The sequence below is a fragment of the Talpa occidentalis genome, unplaced genomic scaffold (genome assembly GCF_014898055.3).
Source record: "Talpa occidentalis isolate TD23 unplaced genomic scaffold, MPIMG_talOcc4v2.1 talOcc4.10, whole genome shotgun sequence".
In the NCBI taxonomy this organism is placed as follows: Eukaryota; Metazoa; Chordata; class Mammalia; order Eulipotyphla; family Talpidae; genus Talpa; species Talpa occidentalis.
The window spans coordinates 40,084,413-40,110,089 of record NW_023600993.1 but is presented as its reverse complement, the minus strand read 5'-3'; the positions used below and the strand labels follow the sequence as shown (position 1 = coordinate 40,110,089).

At 39.8% G+C, this 25,677-nt stretch overlaps 1 protein-coding gene across 6 annotated transcripts in view; it reads right to left on the bottom strand.

Annotated features, from left to right (window-relative positions):
- The window catches only part of CCDC66 (coiled-coil domain containing 66), a 65,990-nt gene that overhangs the window by 27,362 nt on the left and 12,951 nt on the right, over positions 1-25,677 (bottom strand). For all 6 annotated transcript variants that reach the window (XM_054694756.1, XM_054694754.1, XM_054694760.1 and 3 more), the window contains 5 exons: positions 12,623-13,073; positions 10,667-10,832; positions 10,387-10,490; positions 1,358-1,479; positions 791-892 (listed from right to left, as the gene is read on the bottom strand). In XM_054694756.1, the coding sequence (XP_054550731.1) occupies positions 791-892; positions 1,358-1,479; positions 10,387-10,490; positions 10,667-10,832; positions 12,623-13,073 (945 nt within the window). The remainder of the gene's footprint in view (positions 1-790; positions 893-1,357; positions 1,480-10,386; positions 10,491-10,666; positions 10,833-12,622; positions 13,074-25,677) is intronic.

The following is a 25,677-nucleotide window of genomic DNA, read 5'->3' as shown; positions in this document are numbered from 1 at the left end:
CCGGGAGCAGAACAGGCAGACGACTGAAATACACTGCTGAGGGGAGCAGCAGGCACCACAGGAGAGGTCTGACACGCCATGTGGGAATCTCCCTGGCCGGCTGGGAATTGAACCCGCACTGCAGAGTCTGCGGACAAATTCACAGCACTGTGCTCAAACCACTGAGCCACCGGGGAGGTCCCCTCAGCAGTGTATTTCAATGTCTGCCTGTTTTGTTTCCCACTCTGTCTCTGGTGAAACTTCTCACCCACTGCCCCCCCCCCCACCTCTGGCCTGTGCCCCAGTCTTTATATGCATAAATAAATAAATGTCTAAAAAAAAAAAAAGAGAAGAAAAAGCGCTTTTGAGACTATAGAAAAATACAATCTGGATATTATTCTTTTTGTTAATGTAAACTTATCAACAGACTACAAAACTAACGTAGTAATAATGTATGCAAGTCACCCTTTTATGCATCAGAACAAGCAGCCATGTAAACACTCTTGAGTTCTATTAGAACTCTACAGTATTGAAAAATTCTACCACCAGGATCATACCTTTTAGATTACTGCACTGGTTTCAGAATACATTTGTTAAGACATAAATGTTTACTAGGAAAAAGAACTAGACATATAAAAGAGAAATTGTTAATAACATTAAGTTTAAGGGAACACAATGTACTCAATAAAAGTTAACTGGTGATTAAAAATAAGAATATGTGCCTTCAAACAAAATAGATTATATTGCAATCAAGTACTAAAGGGCTTACATATTCAAAGTACTGAATTATTTTTAATTAAAATGGACTTACCTCTAAAATATGACCAACACTAGGCAACGAATGCCCATCAGCCTGGATCAGTGTTACCTGAAGGGGAGACTGTGACAGAATGCTGGAGGAGCTAGCAGAAGTCTGAAAACAGAAAAACAATGGCACTTTGTCTAAGATTAAACCAAGGCAAAATTTAAAGATCACTGAAGCATTACTTGAGAGATACCTAGTACATACTTATGTTTGACAAGCAGTTACTTATATTTGATTTGATAACCTTGTAGTAGACATGGTTAGTGGTAGAGCTTTGTGCTCATTCAAAAAACTGCAGAACACTTTATGGAAGCCTAAAGAAAGTGTCAGGGGATTTCTGCACTCACCTATTAACAGAGTAAGACAATTTAAAGAATGCAAACAGAGACTAGTTGAAGTCATACTTAAATTCAAAATAACACTGTTTTGAAATAACATGAAAAGGTTTTTTTTTAAAGTAATTCAGTTTTTAAAATACTCTATGATTTGAACATGACTTAGCATTACAATACATTACAAAAGTACAATTAAGAGGTCTAACACTCCATAAACGTTTGATTTTGATACTCTTACCTTAGATTGGTCAAAAATGTGTAGCTTTTCCCATACTATTTTATCACTTTCAGGTTTTTTCCAGGCATTATTCCATTTTTCAGAAGCTTCTTTTTCTTTCTTCTTTAAAGCAACCTGTTCATCTGCAAATAATGTCCTTTTTAAAAAAATGCACAAAAACTGTAAAAAAAAATCACGTAAACAAATAATGACCTTAAGGAGTGCAGATTCCAACACAGATCTACTCAAAATTATTTTTTTTAGAAAGGAGATTGAGTCATAGGACAGGGAAGAATTTTAATGTATAATAAAAGATTTACTAGAATCAGACTTAGGTATGGCAAAAAAAGATATAAAAATGTTTGTTTTATTGCCTCAATATTCCATAAGAAGCAATTTTATCAAAATAATCTATTTTATGTTATGCTGTTTATTCTGAGGTGCTACTTTCCACTAATGTTCACTCAGCTATCCAGAAGAGATTTAAAAAGCTACAACTATGGAATCAGAGAACCCTGAGGTCAAATCCAAGTTCATCACTTACTAGCTACGTGACTGTGGGCAAACTGCTATTCACCTCTCTATACCTCAGTTTTTTCTTGTGTAAAATAACATAATAATAGTGCCTATTTCAGTATAGGACCCACCACAAAGCAAATAATTATCAACCATTATTGTTTACAACTGGTGAACAGTAAAAACCAGTACTTTGTGTGTCTAATAGATTGATAAAAAAACAACTAGGTCCTAGGGCCTCCCTGGTGGCACAAGGGGTTAAGTCTCAGCACTATGAAGCAATCTGCAGCCACTGAAGCACGAGTTCCATCCCCAGATAGGGAGCTGACCCACATGGCACAGCAGACCTTTCCTGTGTTGCCCACTGCTCCCCTCGGCAGTGTATTTCATTCAGTCTGCCTGTTCTCTCCCCACTTTGTCTCTGGTGAATCCTCCCACCTCTCTGCATCTCTGGCCTACACTCCAGCTCTTGTGTGCATAAATAAATCTTTTTTTTTTTTTTAAAGGCAACTAGGCCCTAAATCATCACTAGAACTTAAAAATTCAGATATATATGAATTTAAATTCCAAGAAGATTAATGAAAGCATAACTTCAACAAAAAGAGATGTGCTTTTCTAACACAATCAGGTAAAAGAAATTGCTTTTCAATATAGTAATTAAAACACTTCAATCAGGGCCTCCCCTGGCGCTGGGCTGTGAAGTTACCCACAGCCTCTGCAGCGCTGGTTCGATCCCCGGCCACAGGCGAGGGTCCTACATGGCGCGCAGACCTCTCCTGTTGCGCCCGCTGGTCCCCTCAGCAATGCATTTTATCAGTTTGCCTGTACTGTTCCCAGCTCTGGCTCTGGTGAATTCTCTCACCCTCCCGTGCTTCTGACTGTACCCAGTGCTTGTATAAATAAATAAAATCTTAAAAAAAAAAAAAAAATGCTTCAGTCATTTCCAAGTAATCCAACTTACTTCAGAAGTTTGGTGTTGTGTATTTTGGTAAACTAAATCTGTATTGAAAAATATTCAGAGCCTCCCTGGTGGTGTAGGGGTTAAGTCTCAGCACTATCACTGCCTCGATCTTTGACCAGGGAGCTAATCCACATATAGTGCAGCAGACCTCTCCTGTCTTGCCTGCTGCTCCCCTTAGCAGTGTATTTCAGTCAATCTGCTCCCCTCAGTAGTGTATTTCAGTAGATCGCCTGTTCTGCTTCCCACTCTGTCCCTGGTGAATCCTCTCACTCCCTGTACTTCTGGCCTGCACCCCAGTTCTTCTATAAAAATCTTAAAAAATATATTTAGGAGTGGAAAGGAACTATTTCAGCCACTACACCCCGTGAACGGGAGCTGTGGAGAACCCTGCAGGATTCGCCAAGGTGGTGAGCTCCAGGCGCCATTAGAGAACAAAAGAGACCCCCGGAGGAGACCTGCACACAGCCCCGGGCCGGCCGGTAAGCTTGTGCGGAAAAGCGGTGCTCTTGAAAAGCAAACGGGGATCGGGATCACGGCTGCCCAGGTCCCCGCGCCTGCGACTTAGGCGTGCGGGGAGACGCGCGGGGACCCTCACTGAGGTGAAAGTCCCTCACTGAGTAACCAGGAACCAGGCACCCAGGCACGGGAGCGGGGTGCAAAAGATGCCATTTTGCGGACACTGAACTGGGCTACAGCCCCCGTCCTGGACCTAAGGGCTTTGGAACTGAGACCCGGGCCATGAATTTCGGGGCGTGGGTTCTCCACGACAGTGGGGCAGAAGGCAGACATAGCAACCCAAAGCTGTTGAGGTTTACCCTACCATTCCCGCTCTGTTCCCTGTCCCACGGGGTGGAAAAAAAAAAAAAAAAAAAAAACCGCTCCCCAAGGGCTCTAGAAGAGATCTCTGGCGCCACATAGCAACTTGAACCCAGCAGAAGGCTCCTGGAGGAGCCAGTGGCCAGCTGGGAAGTTAGCCCACGCCAGGCCCCTTCCGACCAGTAGTCTGAGCCCATAGGGGCAGCGGGCACCCACGGCCGGGGCAGACCAGGCACGCAGAAAAGTGTGCCTGAGACCGGACGCGCAGGGAGTGTGTCCCGCATCGCCATTTTAGAACAGGGACATTTCTTCAGTAAAAACTGCCTGCAGAAGGCTCCCTCAGGAGCCAGAGGTGAGCGGGGGAAGTTCACCCATGCCAGACCCTTCTGGCCTGCAGTCCAAGCCCAGAGGGGGAGCGGGAACCCACCGCCGGGGCAGACCAGGCACACAGAGGAGTGTGTCCCCACATCGGCATTTTAGAACAGGGACCTTTCTTCAGTAAAGACTGCTTGAAACTGACAGATGGCTCCCGGAGGACCCAGAGGGGAGCAGAGAAGCTCACCCAAGATGCCGGCCAGTCCCAGCAACACAGTGTCCCAATGCATACGGCAAATTAGAAAACAGACAGTAGGGAGTAGAAGAACCACACGCAACCTAACAACTCCTCAGGAAAAAAAGCACACCACAAAAAGAAAACCACCCCCCAGATTGCAACAACACTAACTTGGAAGAACTTCTGAGCCTTCCAGAAAGAGAATTTAAAATTGCCATGATTAAAAAATTGACAGAAGTCATAAAGGAAAACAATGATAAGGGAAAAATAATCAACGATCAGAAGAATGAAATTGAGTCCCTAAAGAGGGAAGTAAAAGAAATGCAGGAGATTAAAGAATTAATGGAGGCACTAAAGAATTCTGGGAAAAGCAATGAAAGCAGAATAGATGAAATGGAAGAACAAATAAGTACTCTTGAAGACACAGAAATAAAAAGAACCAAAACAGAAAAGGAAAGAGAAGTACGAAGGAAAAGGAACGAAGAAAGACTTCGGGAACTTCTGACTCCATGAGGAAAGGAAATATAAGAGTTATAGGAATACCAGAAGGAGAGGAGAGAGATGTAGGAACAGAGAAAATATTCAAAGAGATAATTGAAGAGAACTTCCCAAATGTGAAGAAGGAGCTGAAAATTGATATACAAGAAGCAAGAACACCAAACTTCCACGATGAAAGGAAAAATACAGCAAGACACACAATAGTAAAGCTCCCAAGAATCCAGGACAAGGAAAAAATAATGAAGCTGATAAGAGGGAAGAAACAGATAACATTCAAAGGAAAGCCAATCAGGCTGACATCAGACTTCTCCGAAGAAACACTACGGGCAAGGAGAGAGTGGAGGGACATAGTCAACAGACTCCAAGAAAACAGATGCCAACCAAGAATACTCTATCCCGCAAAGCTCTCCTTCCTCTATGAAGAATAAGGACCTTCCCAGACAAACAGAAACTCCAGAATTTCATTACAACTAAACCCCTACTCCAAAAAAATACTACAAGGAATCCTAAAGCCAGAACCTCAGAGGAACGAATAACAACGAAAGAAGGCCGAAAAAAAAAAACAAACAAACAAACAAAAAAAAAGTTATTAAAAGAATAAAAATAAAATCAAAGGAAAGACAAACACAATGGCAAATACAGATGCTAACATATCAATATTAACTCTAAATGTAAATGGACTAAACTCTTCAATAAAAAGACACAGAGTTGCAGCCTGGATTAAGAAACAAAACCCAACCTTTTGCTGTCTCCAGGAAACACATTTAGCTACAAAAGATAAAAACATGCTCAAAGTTAAAGGATGGAAAACAATCCTACAAGCAAATGGGCCAAAAAAGAAAGCAGGAACAGCTATACTTATATCAGATAAAACAGACTTCAAACTCAAAAAAATGAAAAGAGACCCCAATGGTCACTACATTATGATCAAGGGGACAATACTTCAAGAAGAAATAACACTCATTAACATATACTCACCAAACGAAGGAGCACCAAAATATATCAGACAACTGTTGTCCTCTCTGAAAACAGACATCAGAGAAAACACATACGTAGTGGGAGACTTCAACACACCACTATCAACAATGGATAGATCAACAAGACAAAAAATAAGCAGAGAAACTAAAGCTCTAAATAAGGACCTAGAGCATTTGGGCTTAACAGACATCTATAGAACACTAAACCCCAAAAAAACGGAGTACACATTTTTCTCAAGTGCACACGGATCATTCTCCAGGATCGATCACATACTGGGGCACAAGACAAACATCAACAGATACACCAAGATTGAAATCATACCAACCATCTTTTTGGACCATGAAGGCATCAAACTAGAAATAAACCATAAAAAGAAGGCAAGGAACTCTCCTACCTCATGGAGATTAAAAACCACCCTACTGGAAGACCACTGGACTAATGAGGAGATCAAAGAAGAAATTAAAAAATTCTTTGAATTGAACAAGGAGGACACCAATATCCTAAATGTATGGGATGCAGCAAAAGCAGTAATAAGGGGAAAATATATAGCAATAGAAGCTCACATCAAGAAACAAGAAAGAACTCAAAGAAACAACCTAATCTCGAAGCTCAAAGATCTAGAAAAAGAACAACAAAAAAACCCCAAAACCAGTAGAAGAAATAATAAAAACCAAAGCAGAAATAAATGAAATTGAAACTAAAAAAACAATCCAAAAGATCGATGAAACCAAGAGCTGGTTCTTCGAAAAAATCAATAAAATAGACAAACCCCGAGCCAGGCTCACAAAGGAAAAAAGGGAGAAAGCACAAATAAACAGGATCATTAATGAAAGAGGAGAAATCACAACGGACATAGCAGAAATCAAAAGAATAATCAGAAACTACTATGAACAGTTATATGGAAACAAGTTCAACAATCTAGAGGAGATGGACAAATTCCTACAACTCTACAATCACCCAAAGCTAGATAAAGAAGAAATAGAACACCTAAACAGACCAATTACAAGCAGCGAAATTGAAATGGTAATCAAAAACCTCCCCAAAAACAAAAGCCCAGGACCTGATGGATTTACAAATGAATTCTACCAAACATTCAGAGATGAATTAGTGCCTATCCTTCACAAACTCTTCCAAAAAATTGAGAAGGAAGGGTCAATATCAAACACGTTCTATGAAGCCAATATTACACTAATACCAAAAACCGAACAAGGACAACACAAAAAGGAAAACTACAGACCAAGTTCCCTAATGAACACTGATGCAAAAATCCTCAATAAAATTTTAGCTATCAGAATTCAACGATGTATCCATAAGATAATTCACCACAACCAAGTAGGATTCATTCCAGGGACACAAGGATGGTTCAACATCCGAAAATCAATCAACGTTATCCAACACATCAACAAAAAAAAATATAAAAACCATATGATAATATCAATAGATGCTGAGAACGCTTTCGACAAAGTGCAACACCCATTCATGATAAAAGCCCTTGAAATTCTTGGGATACAAGGAGCATACCTCAACATCATAAAGGCCATATATGACAAGCCAACAGCCAGTATCATTCTCAGTGGCGAAAAGCTGAAAGCAATTCCATTAAGATCGGGAACAAGACAAGGATGTCCACTTTCACCACTGCTCTTCAATATAATACCGGAAGTCCTAGCCAGAGCAATAAGACAAGAGAAAGACATCCAAGGAATCCAAATAGGAAAAGAAGAAGTCAAACTATCACTATTTGCAGATGATATGATAATATACATAGAGAACCCCAAAAACTCCACAGAAAAACTAATTCAACTCATCAATCAGTTCAGTAAAGTGGCAGGATACAAAATCAACACGCAAAAGTCAGTAGCCTTCCTATACACAAACAATAAATCTGAAGAAGAAATAAAAAAAAACATCCCTTTTATTATCGAAACAAAAAAAAAAAATCAAATATTTGGGAATAAATCTAACAAAAGAGGTAAAGGACCTATACAAAGAAAACTATAAAACACTGTTAAAAGAAATAGAAGAAGACACAAAGAAATGGAAAGACATCCCCTGCTCACGGATTGGAAGAATAAACATCATTAAAATGGCCATCCTACCAAAAGCAATCTACAGATTCAATGCTATTCCAATCAAAATTTCAATGTCATTCTTCAAAGAAATAGAACAATTATTGATGAAATTCATATGGAAGCACCAAAAACCCCAAATAGCCAAAGCTCTCCTGAAAAAAAAAGAAGGGAATGGAGGCATCACACTCCCAGACTTCAAGCTATACTACAAAGCCATAATCATCAAAACTGCATGGTATTGGAACAAGAACAGACATACAGACCAATGGAACTGAATAGAAAATCCAGAAATAAATCCACAGATTTATGGTCAACTAATCTTTGACAAAGGAGCAAAGACTATGCATTGGAGCAAAGAGAGTTTGTTCAATAAATGGTGCTGGGAAAACTGGGTCGCTACATGCAAAAGAATGAAGCTTGACCGCTACCTCACACCATACACAAAAATCAACTCAAAATGGATTAAAGAACGAGACATAAGACCTGAAACCATAAAATACACAGAAGGAAATATAGGCGAAACACTACATGATATGCACATCAAAGACATCTTTACAGACACATCACCCAAAGCAGTGATAGTGAAGGCAAAGATAAACAGCTGGGACTACATCAAATTAAAGAGCTTCTGCACAACAAAAGAGACAATAACAAAAACAAAGAGAAACCCCACCAACTGGGAGAACATTTTTGCACACAACACTAATGATAAAGGACTGATCACAAAAATCTGCAAAGAGCTGATGAGACTCAACAACAACAAAGAAAATAATCCAGTCAAAAAATGGGCAGAAGAGCTAAAAAGAAACTTCTCTGAAGAAGAAATGCAAATGGCCAACAGGCATATGAAAAAATGTTCAACATCACTTGTAATCAGGGAAATGCAAATCAAAACTACCATGAGATACCATCTCACACCAGTGAGAATGGCACATATTAAAAAAACTAGCAACAACAAATGTTGGCGAGGGTGTGGAGAAAAAGGAACTCTTCTGCACTGTTGGGAGTGCAAACTGGTTCAACCACTATGGAGAGCTGTGTGGAGATTTCTGGACCTACTAAACACAGAGCTTCCATATGATCCAGCAATTCCACTCCTAGGTATTTACCCAAAGGACACAGAAACATCAATTCCAAAGAGCACCTGCACCCCTATGTTTATAGCAGCACTATTTACAATAGCTAAGCTTTGGAAACAACCCAAATGCCCAAAAATGGATGACTGGATCAAGAAGATGTGGTACATATATACCATGGAATATTACTCAGCATTCAAAAAAGATAAACACATGCAATTTGCAGCAACATGGATGGCACTGGAAGGGATCATGCTCAGCGAAATAAGCCAGAAAGAAAAAGAAAAATACCGGATGGTCTCACTCATAGCAGGAATCTAGAAAACTTAAATAAGGGACTAGGAAAATGAATAACTATAAGAAAGTGAAAATTAAAATCAACAAAAAACTATGAACCAGAGACACTCTATGGGGGGTAAAGGGCGGGAGGGGAGGGATTGGGGTCAAAATAAGAGGGTTGCAATTGTATGGGGAATATAAAAATAAAATTTATTATTAATAAAAAATATATATATTTAAAGCTGAAATTGTGATAGATACACCCATCAGACTTCAAGCCTTTTGAAACTGCTACCACACCTTTAATTTCCTCATTGCTCTGTCACCTTTACTTTCAAGAGCAATTTATTCCTACTTCTGCAATCTCTTTTTTCCAGATAACCTGTCCTAGAGTTATGATTGCCTTATAGGACTGCTCAGTTGAGTAGAGGGTGAAAGTCATTAGTACAGTCATTCCTAAGAAGTATAACTGTTACTTCATGTATTTTCCAAACTCTGATACTTGTATAGTCTGAGAAGCAACTGGAGTTTCTTTATTATCCATGTTTTAAAATCTTACAATTTTTCTGTTATAAGGTCCACAGGCTGCTAAAAAGCAGTAAGACTGTTTTTGCATGAAATATATGGACTAACGGGCCTCCCTGGTGGTGCAAGGGGTTAAGCACCGCACTATGAAGCAATCCACAGCCTCTGCAGCACAAGTTCTATCCCTAGCCGGCCAGGGAGCTAACCCACATGGCAAGCAGACCTCTCCTGTTCACCTGCTGCTCCCCTCAGTGGTATATTTCAGTCAGTCTGCCTGTTCTGTTCCCTATTCTGTCTCTGGTGAATCCTCTCACCCCCCACATCTCTGGCCTGTACCCTAGCTCTTGTATGCATAAATAAATCTTAAAAAAAAAATATTGTGGACTGACATAATATTGACTATTCCTGATTAGAACGATTTGAGCTCAATTAGTTTTAAGTAAAACCATATTTTAACACAGAGCTTTCTAAAATGGAAAATTATGAAACTGGATTCTCATGAAATGAGAAAAATTTAGGAATCTTTGAGCTATAAATGTTCCAGAATGATATTGATGACGATGCCCCTTTCTGCCTTTTGGTGCACAGGAGTATTCAAACAAAACAACACAACCTAAGGCAATGTGAAATAACAGAGCTTCTTAAGGATTTGCAGAGAACTAGAAGGGAAATGTTATAAAACAAGATTACTAATAATATATTGAAATAAATACTTCATTCTCAATATATTTTTCTTAAGTCAACAAAATTAGAATTAAAATTAAATAATTACCCACCAAGCTCTTTCTTCCACTGGGCTTTTTTTGCTTCCAACAAACTTCTATCACGTTCTCTTTCCCCAAGAGTACTGAATATGTCCGCTGGTTTCCATACATTCTCTCTAAGACAAAACACAAAATGTAACAGAAAGCTTATCATACATGTCTACACAACTTATTTCATAAACAACTAATAAACTTTTAAATAGCTTAATCTTCAATATAAGTACTTCACATGCAAGTCAAGGTAAACCATACTCCCAAGATGACCCCACAATAACATACATAAGTTACATACGTGGCAATTTTCTGCTCATAGTGCTTACATATCTCTTCATTTTTATTTAAAACAGCTTTATTTTCACTCTGGTCAGATGAAATAGCTTCAATTTTTTGGAGTAGTCCCAAGATATTTTCATCCTTTGATTGATCAGGAATATTGTTCAAATGTAGACTGTATTGACCTAGGAGGTAAGAATTAATGTTTTTAAATTAACACTAAATTACACATAATACCTTGTCTCAACATATTGTTACAGATTAAACACTGTCTTACATGTTACCTAACTAATTACCTCTCACAAAAATCTTTGAGGTGGGTATTATGATTCCCCTTTCATGAAAAAAAGAAACTTAACCTCAGGTTAAATGACTCGGAGCTATCGTCATAGTAACCTAACTTCTATCAAATAAGAAAATAAGTAAAAAATAAACTTCTGTGTACTATGCCAACAATATTGTTACAAATAGTATAAATAACACAAATCACAACTTTAAAAAAAGTAGATGCAAATAGGTTCATGAAAAATTCATTATCTTGTTCTTATTTTTCTCATTTAGCTATGACACCAGTGGAAAACTTTACCATGTCACAGCCATATGTATTTGACATTTTATACAGGACTCATTCTCAGATTGTTTTGAATCCTCCTTTATGTGCCAGATCTCCCAATGAAAAGAAAGCATATTTAATATGCATGTTGGTACATGATTAATTAACTTTCCTTGTTATTACGCCTAACGTTTTTGTTGCTTTTCTTTGTACTATAATTCTAGTTTTAAATATGAAATCTAACTCACTCACTTTACAAAGAATAATCTATACTATGCAAAGGTAAATGACTCCATCTTGAGCTCCCTCTCTGAGAGTACATAGGCATAAGCTGGTACTCAAATCAGTTGAGGGGCCTCTTCCTGGCTGTTAAAAAGATAGTGCTGTTGGGCCTCCCTGGTGGCACAGGAGTTAAACACAGTGCTACCAAGTTATCACCAGCCACTGCATTACAAGTTCGATTCCCTGCCTGCCAGGGAGCAACCCACATGGCGCAGCAGACCTCTCCTGACTCGCCTGCTACTCCCCTCAGCAGTGTATTTCAGTCAGTCTGCCTGTTCTGTTCCCCACTCTGTCTCTGGTGAATCCTCTCATCCCCCCACACCTCTGGCTTGTACCCAGTTCTTGTATGCATAAATAAATCTTTAAAAAAAAAAAAAGATAGTGGTGTTAATCTTTCACATGAACTCAGTGTCAGAAAGAGCAAAAATTGAGGGAAAGGAAAACAACTATTTCAGCACCTCAATTTGTCATAGTAAGGTTCCTTCAATTTTCACTAGAAATACTATAGTGATTTTTAGAACATTTTATATAATTACTGTAAATGAAAGTCTTTTACATTTTAAAATGGGTATAACAGCTTATAGTATTAACATCTTTTCTAGAATCCACTTAAGCTACATTTTTTAAGCCTATGTTACATGAAATAGTCTGAGCATTAAGTTTGAAATATGGTATAATTACAGAAGCAATTCTGAATATGAAAACATGATCTTTAATAAAATATTTTCAAAGATTGTTGTATGCTAGAAACTAAAAGGCACAGCAACATAAAAATTCAATGAGGGCCTCCCTGGTGGCGCAGCGGTTGAGCGCGGGGTTGCCAAGCTGCCCGCAGCCTTGCAGCGCCGGTTCGATCCCCGGCTGCTCCCCGGCCACCGGAGGAGGGTCCCACATGGCGCGCAGACCTCTCCTGCCGCCCGCTGCTCCCCTCAGCAGTGTACTTCGGTCCTTCTGCCTGCTCTGCTCCCCGCTCTGGCTCTGGTGAATTCTCTCACCCTCCCGCGCTTCTGACTGTACCCACTGCTTGTATAAATAAATAAATAAATCTTTAAAAAAAAAAAAAAAAAAAAATTCAATGAAACTATAATTCTAAAACATACTGGTAAAATTAATATTGACTAAAGCTTTAGAAAATCTTACTTGTTTCTTCCTTCTTTCCATTCTCAGTCAGGGAACTTGATCTATTTTCTTGGTTTACAGTCATCAAAATCTGTTGTAGTTGGTCTTGTGTTAGACATACCAAATTGCTCTTCATATTTTCAGCTATATGTTTTTTGCAAGGCTTCTGTGTAGTTACTACTGTTGTATTTATGGCGTTTCTAGAATTCTGTATATTAGGGGCTGCAAGTGAAGTCTCTTTCTGAATATGGATATGAAGACAGTCTTTATCTGCATACTGCTTGCATAAATCCTTAGTGGGTGAAAAAGTCATACTATCTTTTTCACCTTTTGCCAGTGATGTTTCTGAACCAATTCTCTTCTTTTGCAAAAGTTTTTCACTCTTGATACAAGTATTTTGTGTTGACTTTAGAATGTGTCCATTTTGTTTAGTTCTCAAAGGACATTTTGCAATCTTGGTCTTATTTCCCATCTGTTAAAACATCAGAAATTTATTCTTTATAACAGATCATGAAAAAACAATAATTATCTTTAGTTACATATCGAGTGATAAGTTTCTAAACATTTTTCCATTTTGCTAGATTTCTTTTTAGGTGTATCCATAAAAAGCTAGTATTTATTAGACTTTGCAAATCTTCACCTGAAATCTTCATCAACAATTAAAAACTATTATTTTACTTCAGGATAATGAATACAGAATACAGAACTTTTGGGCCTCCCCGGTGGCGCAGCAGTTGAGCACTGGGTTGCAAAGCTGCCCGCAGCCTCTGCAGCGCCGGTTCAATCCCCGGCTGCTCCCCGGCCACCAGGCGAGGGTCCCACATGGGGTGCAGACCTCGCCTGCCGCCCACTGCTCCCCTTCGCAGTGTACTTCAGTCCTTCTGCCTGCTCTGCTCCCCGCTCTGGCTCTGGTGAATTCTCTCACCCTCCTGCGCTTCTGACTGTACCCAGTGCTTGTATAAAAATAAATAAATCTTAAAAAAAAAAAAAAAAAGTTAAAAAAATACAGAACTTTTATTCTAGTTGTTACAGGACAGGACATCTTTATTTTACTCCTGTTTTGAATTTCATGTCATATAAATACTACCTACACTATATCTTTGTATTTATCTATACAGATTTGCACAATTATTAGTCATTATTCCTTGCACAATTTAGGTCATGGACCATCACCATTCTAACCTAACTTCTGTCTTAATTATTGATGCTTTCATATTCACATAATTTTTTCACCACCACAGGCAATTATTCTACTCCTATAGTCTCCCATGTTATCTTATATATTGTCTTTGTAATTACACAAAATTGTAATCCCTTCATAATCTCAATTTCAGTCCCTGCACAATGACCACTACCTATTTTTTTTTACAGTTCACTTCCTCTCATATCCAATTCCAACAGTTAATTCTGTTGAGATCTACAATTTGTTGACCACAGATTCCTCTTGTCCTTACTTCCCTCATTACCAATTTTCAATTCCACAATCAACCAAACGGTCACTGTCTTCCATTCTCAACTCCTCACTCTTTGTCAAGTATGCTTAGAAAATTTCAAACTTGAAAAAAACCTAAATCTTCACCATTCTTGGCTTGCTGCACTCAACAAGAAAAATACACAGCCCACACTATTTGGTTTCATCTTAAATTCATAGTTAGCAATAAATGGGCTCTTTATGCTACCTGGCAGTCACACATTTCCCAAGTCCATTTATTTACTCCCTCTATTAGTAAATAATTTCTTTTAGCAACAAAATTTCAGTTTTTTCCTCTTTTCTAAAACACAAACACTTTCTCAAACTTATTCTCAGCTGAAGACCTTAATATTTCATTGAAAATCTTAGAGGTTTTAAAACCTTCAGAAAAAAACTTCAAATTTCTACCACCAAATCTGTACCAGCAACTGTACTCATACAAACTCTTGCCCTCCTCTTATTCTATACACATTCCCATAAAGGATTATCACTGACAATTCTCTGCTTTCTGCTGCATCATTTCTCTTCTGTTGGATTTTTTAAAAAGATTTTTTTCCCTTTCTTTTTAAAAAAGATTTATTTATGCATACAAGAACTGGGATAGAGGCCAGAGATGTGGAGGGTGAGAGGATTCACCAGAGAAAAGTGGGGAACAGAACAGGCAGATTGACTGAAAACACTACTGAGGGGAGCAACGGGCAAGGCGAGAGAGGTCTGCTGCGCCATGTGGGTAGCTTCCTGGCCAGGGATTGAACTTGTGCCGCAGTGGCTATGGATAGCTTCATAGATTGAGTCTTAACCCCTTGAGCCACCAGGGAGGCCCCAGATTTATTTATGCATACAAGAATTGTGGTACAGGCCACAGGCACAGGGGTGGGGTGGGAAGATCCACCAGAGACAGAGTGGAGAATAGAACAGGCAGATCAACCAAAACACACTGCTGAGGGGTGCAGCGGGCGAGTCAGGAGAGGTCTGCTGTGCCATGTGAATTGCTCCCTGGCCGGGGATGGAACTCGTGCTGCAGTAGCTGCGGATTGCCTCATAGGTTGCGTCTTAACCCCCAGCGCCACCAGGGAGGCCCTTTTCTGTTGGATCTTACCATCATTTTACCATCTTAAAAAATTATTGCTGAAGGCTTCAGGTAGCAAAGAAAATATATACTTTCTCATTTTACCTCTTATAATCTTGTAACAGTGTTCCAGGTTCCCTGCCCCACTTGTGAAAGATGAAGCCGAACATTGAGGAGAAGCTAGAACAGACTGGGAGAAGGACTTGGGAGAGGAAGGAAGAAGTAAAGACTGAGAAGCCCAGAAGGGCTGGGAGGCACTTGGAGCAGAGACACTTGTGAAGAAGCCATGACTGCTCCTTGGCCATGGGCTTATACCAGGGACATGGAAGGAGATACTCGAAAGAGTTAAGAGAGGTGAGTGAGAGACATGGGAGGAGGCTGACATGACAGCCTTTACCTTGACTTGTATTTTGATTTTGCTCTTTTCCTACCAGACTTGCTTGGCCTCTTCTGCCCCTTTCTTCTTGGTCTTCTTAGCTTCCTTATCAACAATTAGGTCATGTTTCCCTTTCAAATATCTTTTTCTCATCATATACCTAATAAGAAGCCTAATTCCTGTTATTACCACACTGTAAGACTGCAGTCTATCTCAAAACTATCCTCCACTTAACCCAGAGTACATTTCTGTAAACTCAACTAAGAGTTTCAATTCATTTAATCCATATAAAATGTAGCTTTGTATGTGGTCAACATGAAGAAAAAGTGTTGAAGATAGAAAGATGAGTAAGACAAGATTCTTGCCAGTAAGAAGTAGAATACACACCATATGGTTTTCATCTGGCTTATCGTATCCAACCATACTTGAACCAGTCAGCCAACTGCATTTCACCAAACCTTTCAAAATGCACCTGTAGGGCCCCTAGTCACCGCTCCTCAGAGAGGAGAGGTCCTAACAACTCAGTCTCTAGACTCAGCACTTGCTCTCCCTAGCCACCAGAACAAGGCCTGAAGAGCACTGGTGGAAGTTCTAGCACCATTCTAGACCCTTCAAGACCCCAGTTGCTGTATGCAGCATCAAATAAACACCTATAACAGTGGTGGTGGTGGTGGGGGGACCCATACACAACAAAAGCCCCAACTACAACATACCATACCCAAAGCAAACAACAGGGAGAAGGAAAACTACAAATGGCCAAGGACAACCTCAGGGGGACAAATATATCAGAAATAAAAATCAAATTCCAGGACCCAACAACACTGACACATAATAATTCCATACCCTGTCAAATGAAGAATTCAAAATTGCATAATTAAGAAAGTCTAAGAACTTAAAACTCTGAAAATCAAATCAGAGATGTATGAGAAGATGCAGAAAACAAATGCTACGCGAAACAATCAACAAACAGAACTGAAACTTTAGGGGTCTCCCTGGTGGTGCAAGGAGTTAAATCTCAGCACTATGAAGCTATCAGCAGCCACTGCAGCACAAGTTTGATCCCCGGCCAGGGATCTGACCCACATGGCACAGCAGACCTCTCCTGTCTCGACTGCTGCTCCCCTCAGCAGTGTATTTCAGAAAATCTGCCTATTCTGCTCCCCACACTATCTCTAGTGAATCCTCTTACCCCCTGCACCTCTGGCCTGCACCCCAGCTCGATACACACATAAATAAATCTTTAAAAGAAAATAAACTGAAACTTTAAATAAGAAAATAAAGGAATGGGGCCTCCCTGGTGGTGCAGGGGTTAAAGACAGCGCTATCAAGGTATTGCCAGCCACTGAAGTACCAGTTTGCTCCCAGTGGGCCAGGGAGCAACCCACACAGCACAGCAGACCTCTCCTGTCTCGCCCACTGCTCCCCTCAGCAGTGTGTTTCAATAGATCTGCCTGTTCTGCTCCTCATTCTCTCTGGTGAATCCTCTCACCCCCCTACACCTCTGGCTTACACCCCCGTTCTTGTATGCATAAAGAAATAAATCTTTTTAAAAAAAAAAAGGAATGCAAGATGTAAAAAATCAACTGAACTAAAAAATTCTGGGAAAAAAATCCATGAAGACAGACAATACGGAAGAATGATATCAGAAACAGATATGAAAAGAAGAAAGAAAGAAAAAGAGATACAAAGGAAAAATAATGAAGAAACAGTGAGAATTAGCTGACGCCAGCAGGAAAGGAAATATAAGAGTTAAAGGAATCCCAGGAGAGAGACAAGAGCGCTGAAAATATATTCAAGGAAATGATTAAAGAAAACGTCCCAAACTTGAACAAAATGAAAATAGACATATAGGAAGCTAGAAGGACATCAAACAATCATAATGAAAGGAAAATTACATCCAGATACATAGTAAAGTTTTCAAGAGCCCAGGACAATGAAAAAATAATGATGCTGACATGGGGGAAGAAATAGACAGCTGATAAAGGAAAACGATGAAGCTAACATCAGACTTCTCTAAGGAAACACTACAGACAAGAAGAGAATGGAATGATGTATTAAAAAAAACTCCAAGACAAAAAATGCCAGCCAAGAATACTTTAATTCAGCAAAGTTATCCTTTCTATATGAGGAAAAAATAAGGACCTTGTCAGACAAACAAAATCTTCAGAAATTTGGTTTTACTAACCCCCACTCCAAGAACGACTACAAGAAGCCTTAAAATCTAAACCAACAGGGCCTCCCCGGTTGAGCGCTGGGCTGAGAAGCTGCCCGCAGCCTCTGCAGCGCCGGTTCGATCCACCGGCAAGGGTCCCACATGGTGCGCAGACCTCTCCTGCCGCGCCCGCTGCTCCCCTCAGCAGTGTCCTCCATCTGTCTGCCTGTTCTGCTCCCCGCTCTGGCAAATTCTCTCACCCTCCCGCGTTTCTGCCTGTACCCAGTGCTTGTATAAATAAATAAATCTTAAAAAAAAACCAAAACAACAACAAAAAAATCTAAACCAACAGGGTCTCCCTGGTGGCACAAGGGGTTAAGACGCAACCTAGGAAGCTGTCCACTGCCTCTGCAGTGCGAGTTTGGGCCCCCGGCCGGCCAGGGAGCAGCCCACATGGCACAGTAGACCTTTCCTGACTCGCCTGCTGCTCTCCTCAGCAGTGTACTTTGGACGGTCTGCCTGCCTGTTTTGTTCCCCACTCTGTCTCTGGTGAATCCTCTCACCCCCCACATGTCTGGCCTGTACCCCAGCTCTTGTATGCATAACTAATCTTAAAAAAAAAAAAAAATCTAAACCAACAGAGGAATGAACAGTAAGACCTGAACAAGCTACTGAATAGAACCATACAATGGTGAACAACAATAATCACCCTAAAATTTAATGGTCTAAACTCACTAATAAAAAGAAACAGAGTAGCATGCGGGATTAGAATACAATCCAACATTCTGCTGCCTACAGGAAACACAATTTAGTTCCAAAGATAAACTCAGACTGAAAGGGTTGGAAAACAATTCTACAAGCAAATAGCCCCCAAAAGTGGACTGGGGCAGCCATACTTACATCAGATAAAATAGACTTTAAGCAAAAAAGATAATTAGAGACATAGATGGCCACTATATAGCAACCAAAAGGAAAATACACCAGGAAGACACAACAATTATCAAAACATACTCACCAAATGAGGAAGCATCAAAATACATTAGACAATCACTATCATCTCTGAAACCAGGCATTTGAGAAAATGTCCCTCGTCTAGTCTCACCAATAGACAGATCAATGAAGCAGAAAATAAACAAGAACATGATAGCCCTAAATAAAGATCTAGACCCGGGGGCCTCCCTTTTGGTGCAGGGGTTTAAGTCTCAGTGATATCAAGATATCCCAGCCAATATGGCTTGAGTTCTATCCCGGTCCGGGGAGCTGACCCACATGGCACAGCAGACCTCCCCTATCTTGCCCATTGCTTCCCTTAGCAGTGTATTTCAGTAGATTCGCCGGTTCTGCTCTCCACTTTGTCTCTGGTAAATCCTCTCACTGCCCCCCACCCCCCCGCCACTCCTGACCCCAGTTCCTCTATGCATAAATAAATAAATCTCTTTTTAAAAAAAAAAAAAGACCAAGACCACATGGGTTTAACAGATATGTATAGAACAGATATGGGCTTAATAGATATGTATGTATAAAATGTATAGATATGTATGGGCTTAACAGATATGTATATGTATAGAAGACCTAGACCACATGGGCTTAACAGATTTACTGCACCCCACTAAAACCATATACACTTTTTTTTCAAATGCACACAGATCATACTCCAGGATACACAACATATTAGGTCACAGGGCAAACATCAACAAGTACATGAAGACTGAAATCATACTAAGTATTTTCTCTGACCAAAAAGGCATGAAACCAGAAATCAACTACTAAAACAAAGCAAGGAGCTCCCCCATTACATGGAGACTGGATCAATGAGGAAATCAAAGAAAAAATTCAAAAATACCTGAGACAAATAACAATGAGTACACTATCTTCCTGAACTTATAGAACACTGCAAAAGCAGTATTAAGAGGAAAGTATATGGCAATACAGGCCCACATCAAGAAAGAAATAACCCAAAGAAATCACCTATTCTCCAATATTGAGGAATTACAAAAAAGGACAACAAAAAAAGCCCAAAAGCCAGTAGAAGGAAATAAAAATTAAAGCAAAAATAAATGAAACAAAAAACACAGTCCAAAAGATCAATGAAACCAAAGCTGATCTGTTATAGAGCAGCCCCAATATTGAACAGGTTGCCTGGCTGTGGGTCCTCACCCGCGCGCTTACAAGGGACTTATTAATACTCCACTACAGGCACACATAAAAGGTTAATAAAAGGTTTATTTACAAGGGAGAAGGAAATAAGGAAAATGTACAACTCAGGGAGAAAATAGGGAAATAAAGTCTTTAATGCGTACTACCCGATCCGACGACCTGGAAACCCAAAGTCACTCTCAGAGCTGGCCGGACGCTGCTCGCTGGTGGAGAGCCAAAAATGGGGGACCCCCTCAAAGCCCACGTGTCTGTCTTTATACTCACTTGGCTGCTTAACCCCACCCTCAGGTCCCAGCCACCTTCCCTTTGGTGGTGATGGGATTTGGAGTTCCCAGTGTCTCTGGCTTTGGCCTGGGGTGGGGGTGGAGTCCACAAAGCCGGTATGGAATTAGCTTTAGGACATCCTTTTCCCCCTAACAATACTTCTAAAAAATAAACAAAATAGACAAACCTCTAGCTAGTCTCACAAAGAGAGAGGACACTCAAATAGGATCACAAGTGAAAGAGAAATTACAACAGATGGGCCTTCCTGGTGGTGCAAGGGGTTAAGTCTCAGCACTATGAAGCTACCCACAGCAATTGGGCCATGAGTTCCATCCCTGGCCAGGGAGCTGACCCACACGGCGCAATCCGCCTGTTCTGCTCCCCACTTTATCTCTGCTGAATCCTCTCAACTCTCCACACCTCTGGCCTAGACCCCAGCTCTGGTATGCATAAATAAATAAATATTAAAAAAAAAAAAGAAATTACAACAGACACAGCAGAAATCCAGAGAATAGAGATTACTATGAACATTTATATGCAAACAAGTTCATCTCGATGAGATGGAAAAATTCTTAGACTTATACAATCACCCAAAGCTGAACAAAGAAGAAACAGAAAACTCAAAACCAATCACAAGCACCAAAATTGAAACAGTAATCAAAACCCTCTCAAAAAACAAAAGCCAAGGACCAGATAGTTTCATAAGTGAGTTTGACCAAATGTTCAAAGATGAACTAATTCCTATCCCTCGAACCACTTTCAAAAAAAATTGAAGATGTGATACTACCAAATACATTTTACAGAGCCAATATTACAATATCAAAACCAAAAAGAGACAACACACAAAAAGAAAACTACAGACCAATCTCCCTAATGAAAATGGATGCTAAAATCCTCAATAAAATCTTAGCAAACTGAATCCAACGATGCATCAAAAAGATTATACACCATGACCAAAGGACACAGGATAATTCAGTATCTGAAAATCAATTAACATAATTCACCACATTAACAACAAAAAACCCATAAGATCATATCATTAGATTATGCTAGAAGTCCCAGCTAGAGCAATTAGGCAAAAGACAGACATACAAGGAATCCAAATAGGGAAAGAAGTAAAACTATTATTTGCAGATAATATAATACAGAGAACCCTAAAAACTCCATGGAAAACTAATTGAAACAATAAGCCACTTGAACAAAGTAGCAGGCTACAAAATCAGCACACAAAAATCAGTAGCCTTCCTACATAAAATCAGTCTGATGAGAAAGAAACCATCCCATTTACAATTGTACCCCCCCCAAAAAAATTAAATACATGGGAATAAACCTTACAAAGGAGGTGAAAGACCTATAGAAGGGAAATTACAGAACAATTAAAAGAAACAGAAGACGACACAAAAAAACAGAAAGAGATTCCCTGCTCATGGATCAGAAGAATTAACATCATCAGAAGGGCCATCCTACCCAAAGCAATTTAGAGTCAATGCAATTCCAATAAAAATCATAATGGCATTCTTCAAAGAAATGGAACAAGCATTGCTGAAACTCATATAAAATTACAAAAATCCCAAAAAACCAAAGCTCTCCTGATTAAAAGGGGGGAGAACAGAATCATAACACTCTCAGACTTTATACTACAAAGCCATGATAATTGAAACAGCATGGTTCTGGAATAAAACACACACACAGACCAATGGAACTGGATTGAAAACCCAGAAAGAGGGCCTCCCTGGTGGCACAGGGGTTAAAGACATAGCACCATCAAGCGATCACCAGCCAGGGAGCTAATCCACATGGCACAGTAGATATCTCCTGTCTCCCCTCCACAGTGTATTTCAGTAGATCTGCCTGTTCTGCTCCCCACTCTATCTCTGGTGACTCCTCTCACCCCCCCCCCTGCACCTCTAGTTTATACCCAGTACTTGTATGCATAAATAAATAAATCTTGAAAAAATAAAAAAAAAAAACAGAAATAAAAGCACACATATAGGGTCAACTATTCTATGACAAAGGAGCAAAGACTATGCAATGGAACAAGGAAAGACTCTTCAATAAATGGTGCTAGGAAAACTGAATGAAGAAAGAAGCTAGACTACTATCTCACACCAAACACAAAAGTCAACTCAAAATGGACAGACCTGAATGTAAGATCTGAAACCATAAAATATGTAGATGAAAGCACGGGCAAAACACTCCATGACAAATTTCAGAGGCGCCATTGAGAACTCATCTCCACAAGCAAAGAAAACAGAAGAATATAAACAGTTGGGACTACATTAAACTACAAAGATTCTGTACAGCAAAAGAGATAGTCAGCAAAGTGATGACACACCCTACTAGTGGAAGAATAGTTGCATACCATACAACTTATAAAGGACTGATATAAAGATCTACAAAGATTCCACAACTCAACAAAAACAAAGCAAACAACCCAACGAAAAACTGGATGGAAGAGCAACAGACACTTCTCCTAAAGAAATGCAAATGGCCAACATACATACAAAAAATGTTCAATATCACTAATAGTTAGGAAACCACAATGCAATACCACCGTATGTCTATGAGAACAGACCATATCGAAGGAAAAAAACAAAACTAGAAACAGCAAATGCTGGCAAGGATATGGTAAAAAAGGAACCCTCTTACTCTGGTGGTGAGAAAGTAAACTGATCCAGCCACTATAGAAAACTGTATGGAAGTTCCTCAAAACACTGAAAATGGAGCTACCATATAATTCAGTGATTCTACTCCTAGGAATCTACCCAAAGGACACAAATACACTGATTCGAAAGGAAACTTGCACTCCTATGTTTACTGCAAGACTATTTACAATAGCTAAGATATGGAAACAACCTAAATGCCCCAAAACAGACTACTGGATCAAGATGTACTGTGTATAGACTACTATTTAGCAGTGAAAACAGATAAACATACTATCTGCAGCACTATGGGTGGAGCAGGAAGCAATACTGCTAAGTGAAGTCAGAAAAAGAAACGTATTAAGCCTATCAGACAGTTTCACTTATATATGGAATACAGAGAAACTGAGCAAGAGTCGGGAAAAAGACAACCTTACAGGCCGACCATATGTCTGAGGCATAATGTAGGGGAGGAGGAGCGAGAGGGGTGAAAACAGGGGCACAAGGGACTATGGTGAAGGATCACGGCTGCTATGGTGGGAATAAAATACTGTACAAGAATTAACAACTGTGAGAAAACAAATTTATAAAAAAAACAAAACAAAAAACCCAAAATGTACCTGAAGGATTGATCAGCCACAAGATTTTATTATCCTCTTCACCAGAGCTATCCCCTCTTTGATCCTGGCTTTAGGCTTTGGTAATATCATTACCAAAATCTAAAATGTCTTATTACCCTCCAAACTGTATAGCTATTTTATTTTAAAGATTTATTTTTTTATGCATACAAGAACTGGGGTGTAGGCCAGAGGTGCAGGGGTGTGAAAGGATTCACCCGAGAGAGTGGGGTACAGAACAGGCAGACTGACTGAAATACACTGCTGAAGGGAGCATTGGGCGACAGCATTGAACTCATGCTGCAGTGGCTGGCAATAGCTTAACCTCTTCACCACCAGGGAGGCCCCGGTGGCTGCGTCTTTTAGATGGAAAAGGTGCTTTGCAGTACATCTTAGTTCCCCCCACTCCCATCCCCGAGCCTAATTTACAGTAGGTATTTCAACCCCCACATTTAAAGAATTATTTATATTAAAATAGCTATAAGGGTGCCTTCCTGGTGGCACAGGGGCTAAAGACAGCGCTCTAAAGCTGTTGCCAGCTCCGGCCAGGGAGCTGACCCACATGGCACAGCAGACCTCTCCTGTCTTGCCCACTGCTCCCCTCAGCAATGTATTTCAGGAAATCTGCCAGCTCTGTTTCCCACTCTGTCTCTGGTGAATCCTCTCTCCACCATCCCATCCCCCACCCACACCTCTGGCCTACACCTCAGTTCTTATATGCATAAATTTCAAAAAAAATTTATAAAGTAAAGGAGCAGCCACCAATCAGAGCCAGTATGCATTGCCAACCAAGAATCTGAGTCTAGTTGCCAAATAATCTGGTATTTCAAGAGAACCAAAAATGCTAGTAATTACAGCAAACTTTTTTGACAAAGGCAAGTCATTCTACTTTTGAAAACCATTGTGTGTTAAGCAAATCATCAGCAGACTGCACGTACTTTACACATCTGAGATTGCCCCACCCCAGTGAGTCTCCAAGTACTACAGTTCCTGCTAATCTCACCCTCAGTCATACTGGCCTTTACTTGGGTCTGTAACAGTTGAACATTCAGATTCTCTAATCAGTTTATCTCACTCAAACTGCTAAGTGTATTGCATTCCCTTAACTATTTTGAAAGCCTCTCATTTCTTTTCCACTCTGTCAGCCACCATTCAAGTTCAGGAACTCTTAAGATAATCCCTAGACTATTATAATTGTACCTTAACTGGTCTCCCAGTTATAATAATCTGTTCTTCACAGATCTGCCCAAAGTCCTTTCCTACAACATGAATTAGACCTACTCCATTTTTCAAAAATTCCTTAAAGGTCTCTACATGCAACATCTACACTCTGACTAAACATTTATTTTTTTTTAATTTTTTTTTAAGATTTATTTTTATGCTTACAAGAGCTGGAGTACAGGTCTGAGGTGCGGGGGTGGGGGATGGTAGTGAGAGGATTCACCAGAGACAGAGTAGGGAACAGAACAGGCAGAATGACTGAAATACACTACTGAGGGGAGCAGCGGGCAAGTCAAAAGAGGTCTGCTGCACCATGTGGGTTGCTCCCTGGACAGCCAGGGGATCAAACTTGTGCTGCAGTGGCTGTGGTCAGCCTCATAGGTTGCGTCTTAACCCACTGTGCCACCGGGGAAACCCTCTGACTAAACATTTAAACTTCTCATGTAACCCTCCTTAAGCTTTATGTTCTATACTTCCCCCAGAGGTACACACTATTCTGCAAACACAAATTATGTTATCTCAGTATTTTGCCCATTATTTTCATTAAGCTTATAATACACATCCCTAATTCTTTGACTATAAATATCTCCCCCATCTCTTGAGTTCTAATTAAAATGTCACCTCATTTGTGAAGCATCTCCTGGTGTCTTCAAACCACAAAGCTGGTCTTTTCAATGATTTCTCCTTTTTTCTAACCCTACGATCACTTTCATTTTATTCTACTTGTATAGCTGTCATTATTTACCTAATACCCCATTTCCAGGAAACAGGAACTAGGTTTTACTTATATTTTCCCCTCAGCTACAGAACAAATAAAGCCAGAATGGAGCTCTACATACATATTTTTATAGCTGCAGTAAATTCTTGTTAACAGAAACCAACTAACTGGAGCTTTATAATCTTTGGGTCACATTCTACTTACATCAGAAATAATATACAAGAAAAATCTCCTAAAATATTTAATAAAAAGGGGGGGGGGACAATGACTTGAAAATACACATCAGCTCAATGCTGAATACCTTTTGTAGCCTTAACCCCAAGGAAAAACAATCAATGGAGGCAGCAAAATATCATGAATTACCAAATAAAGATTCAATTATATTCAGG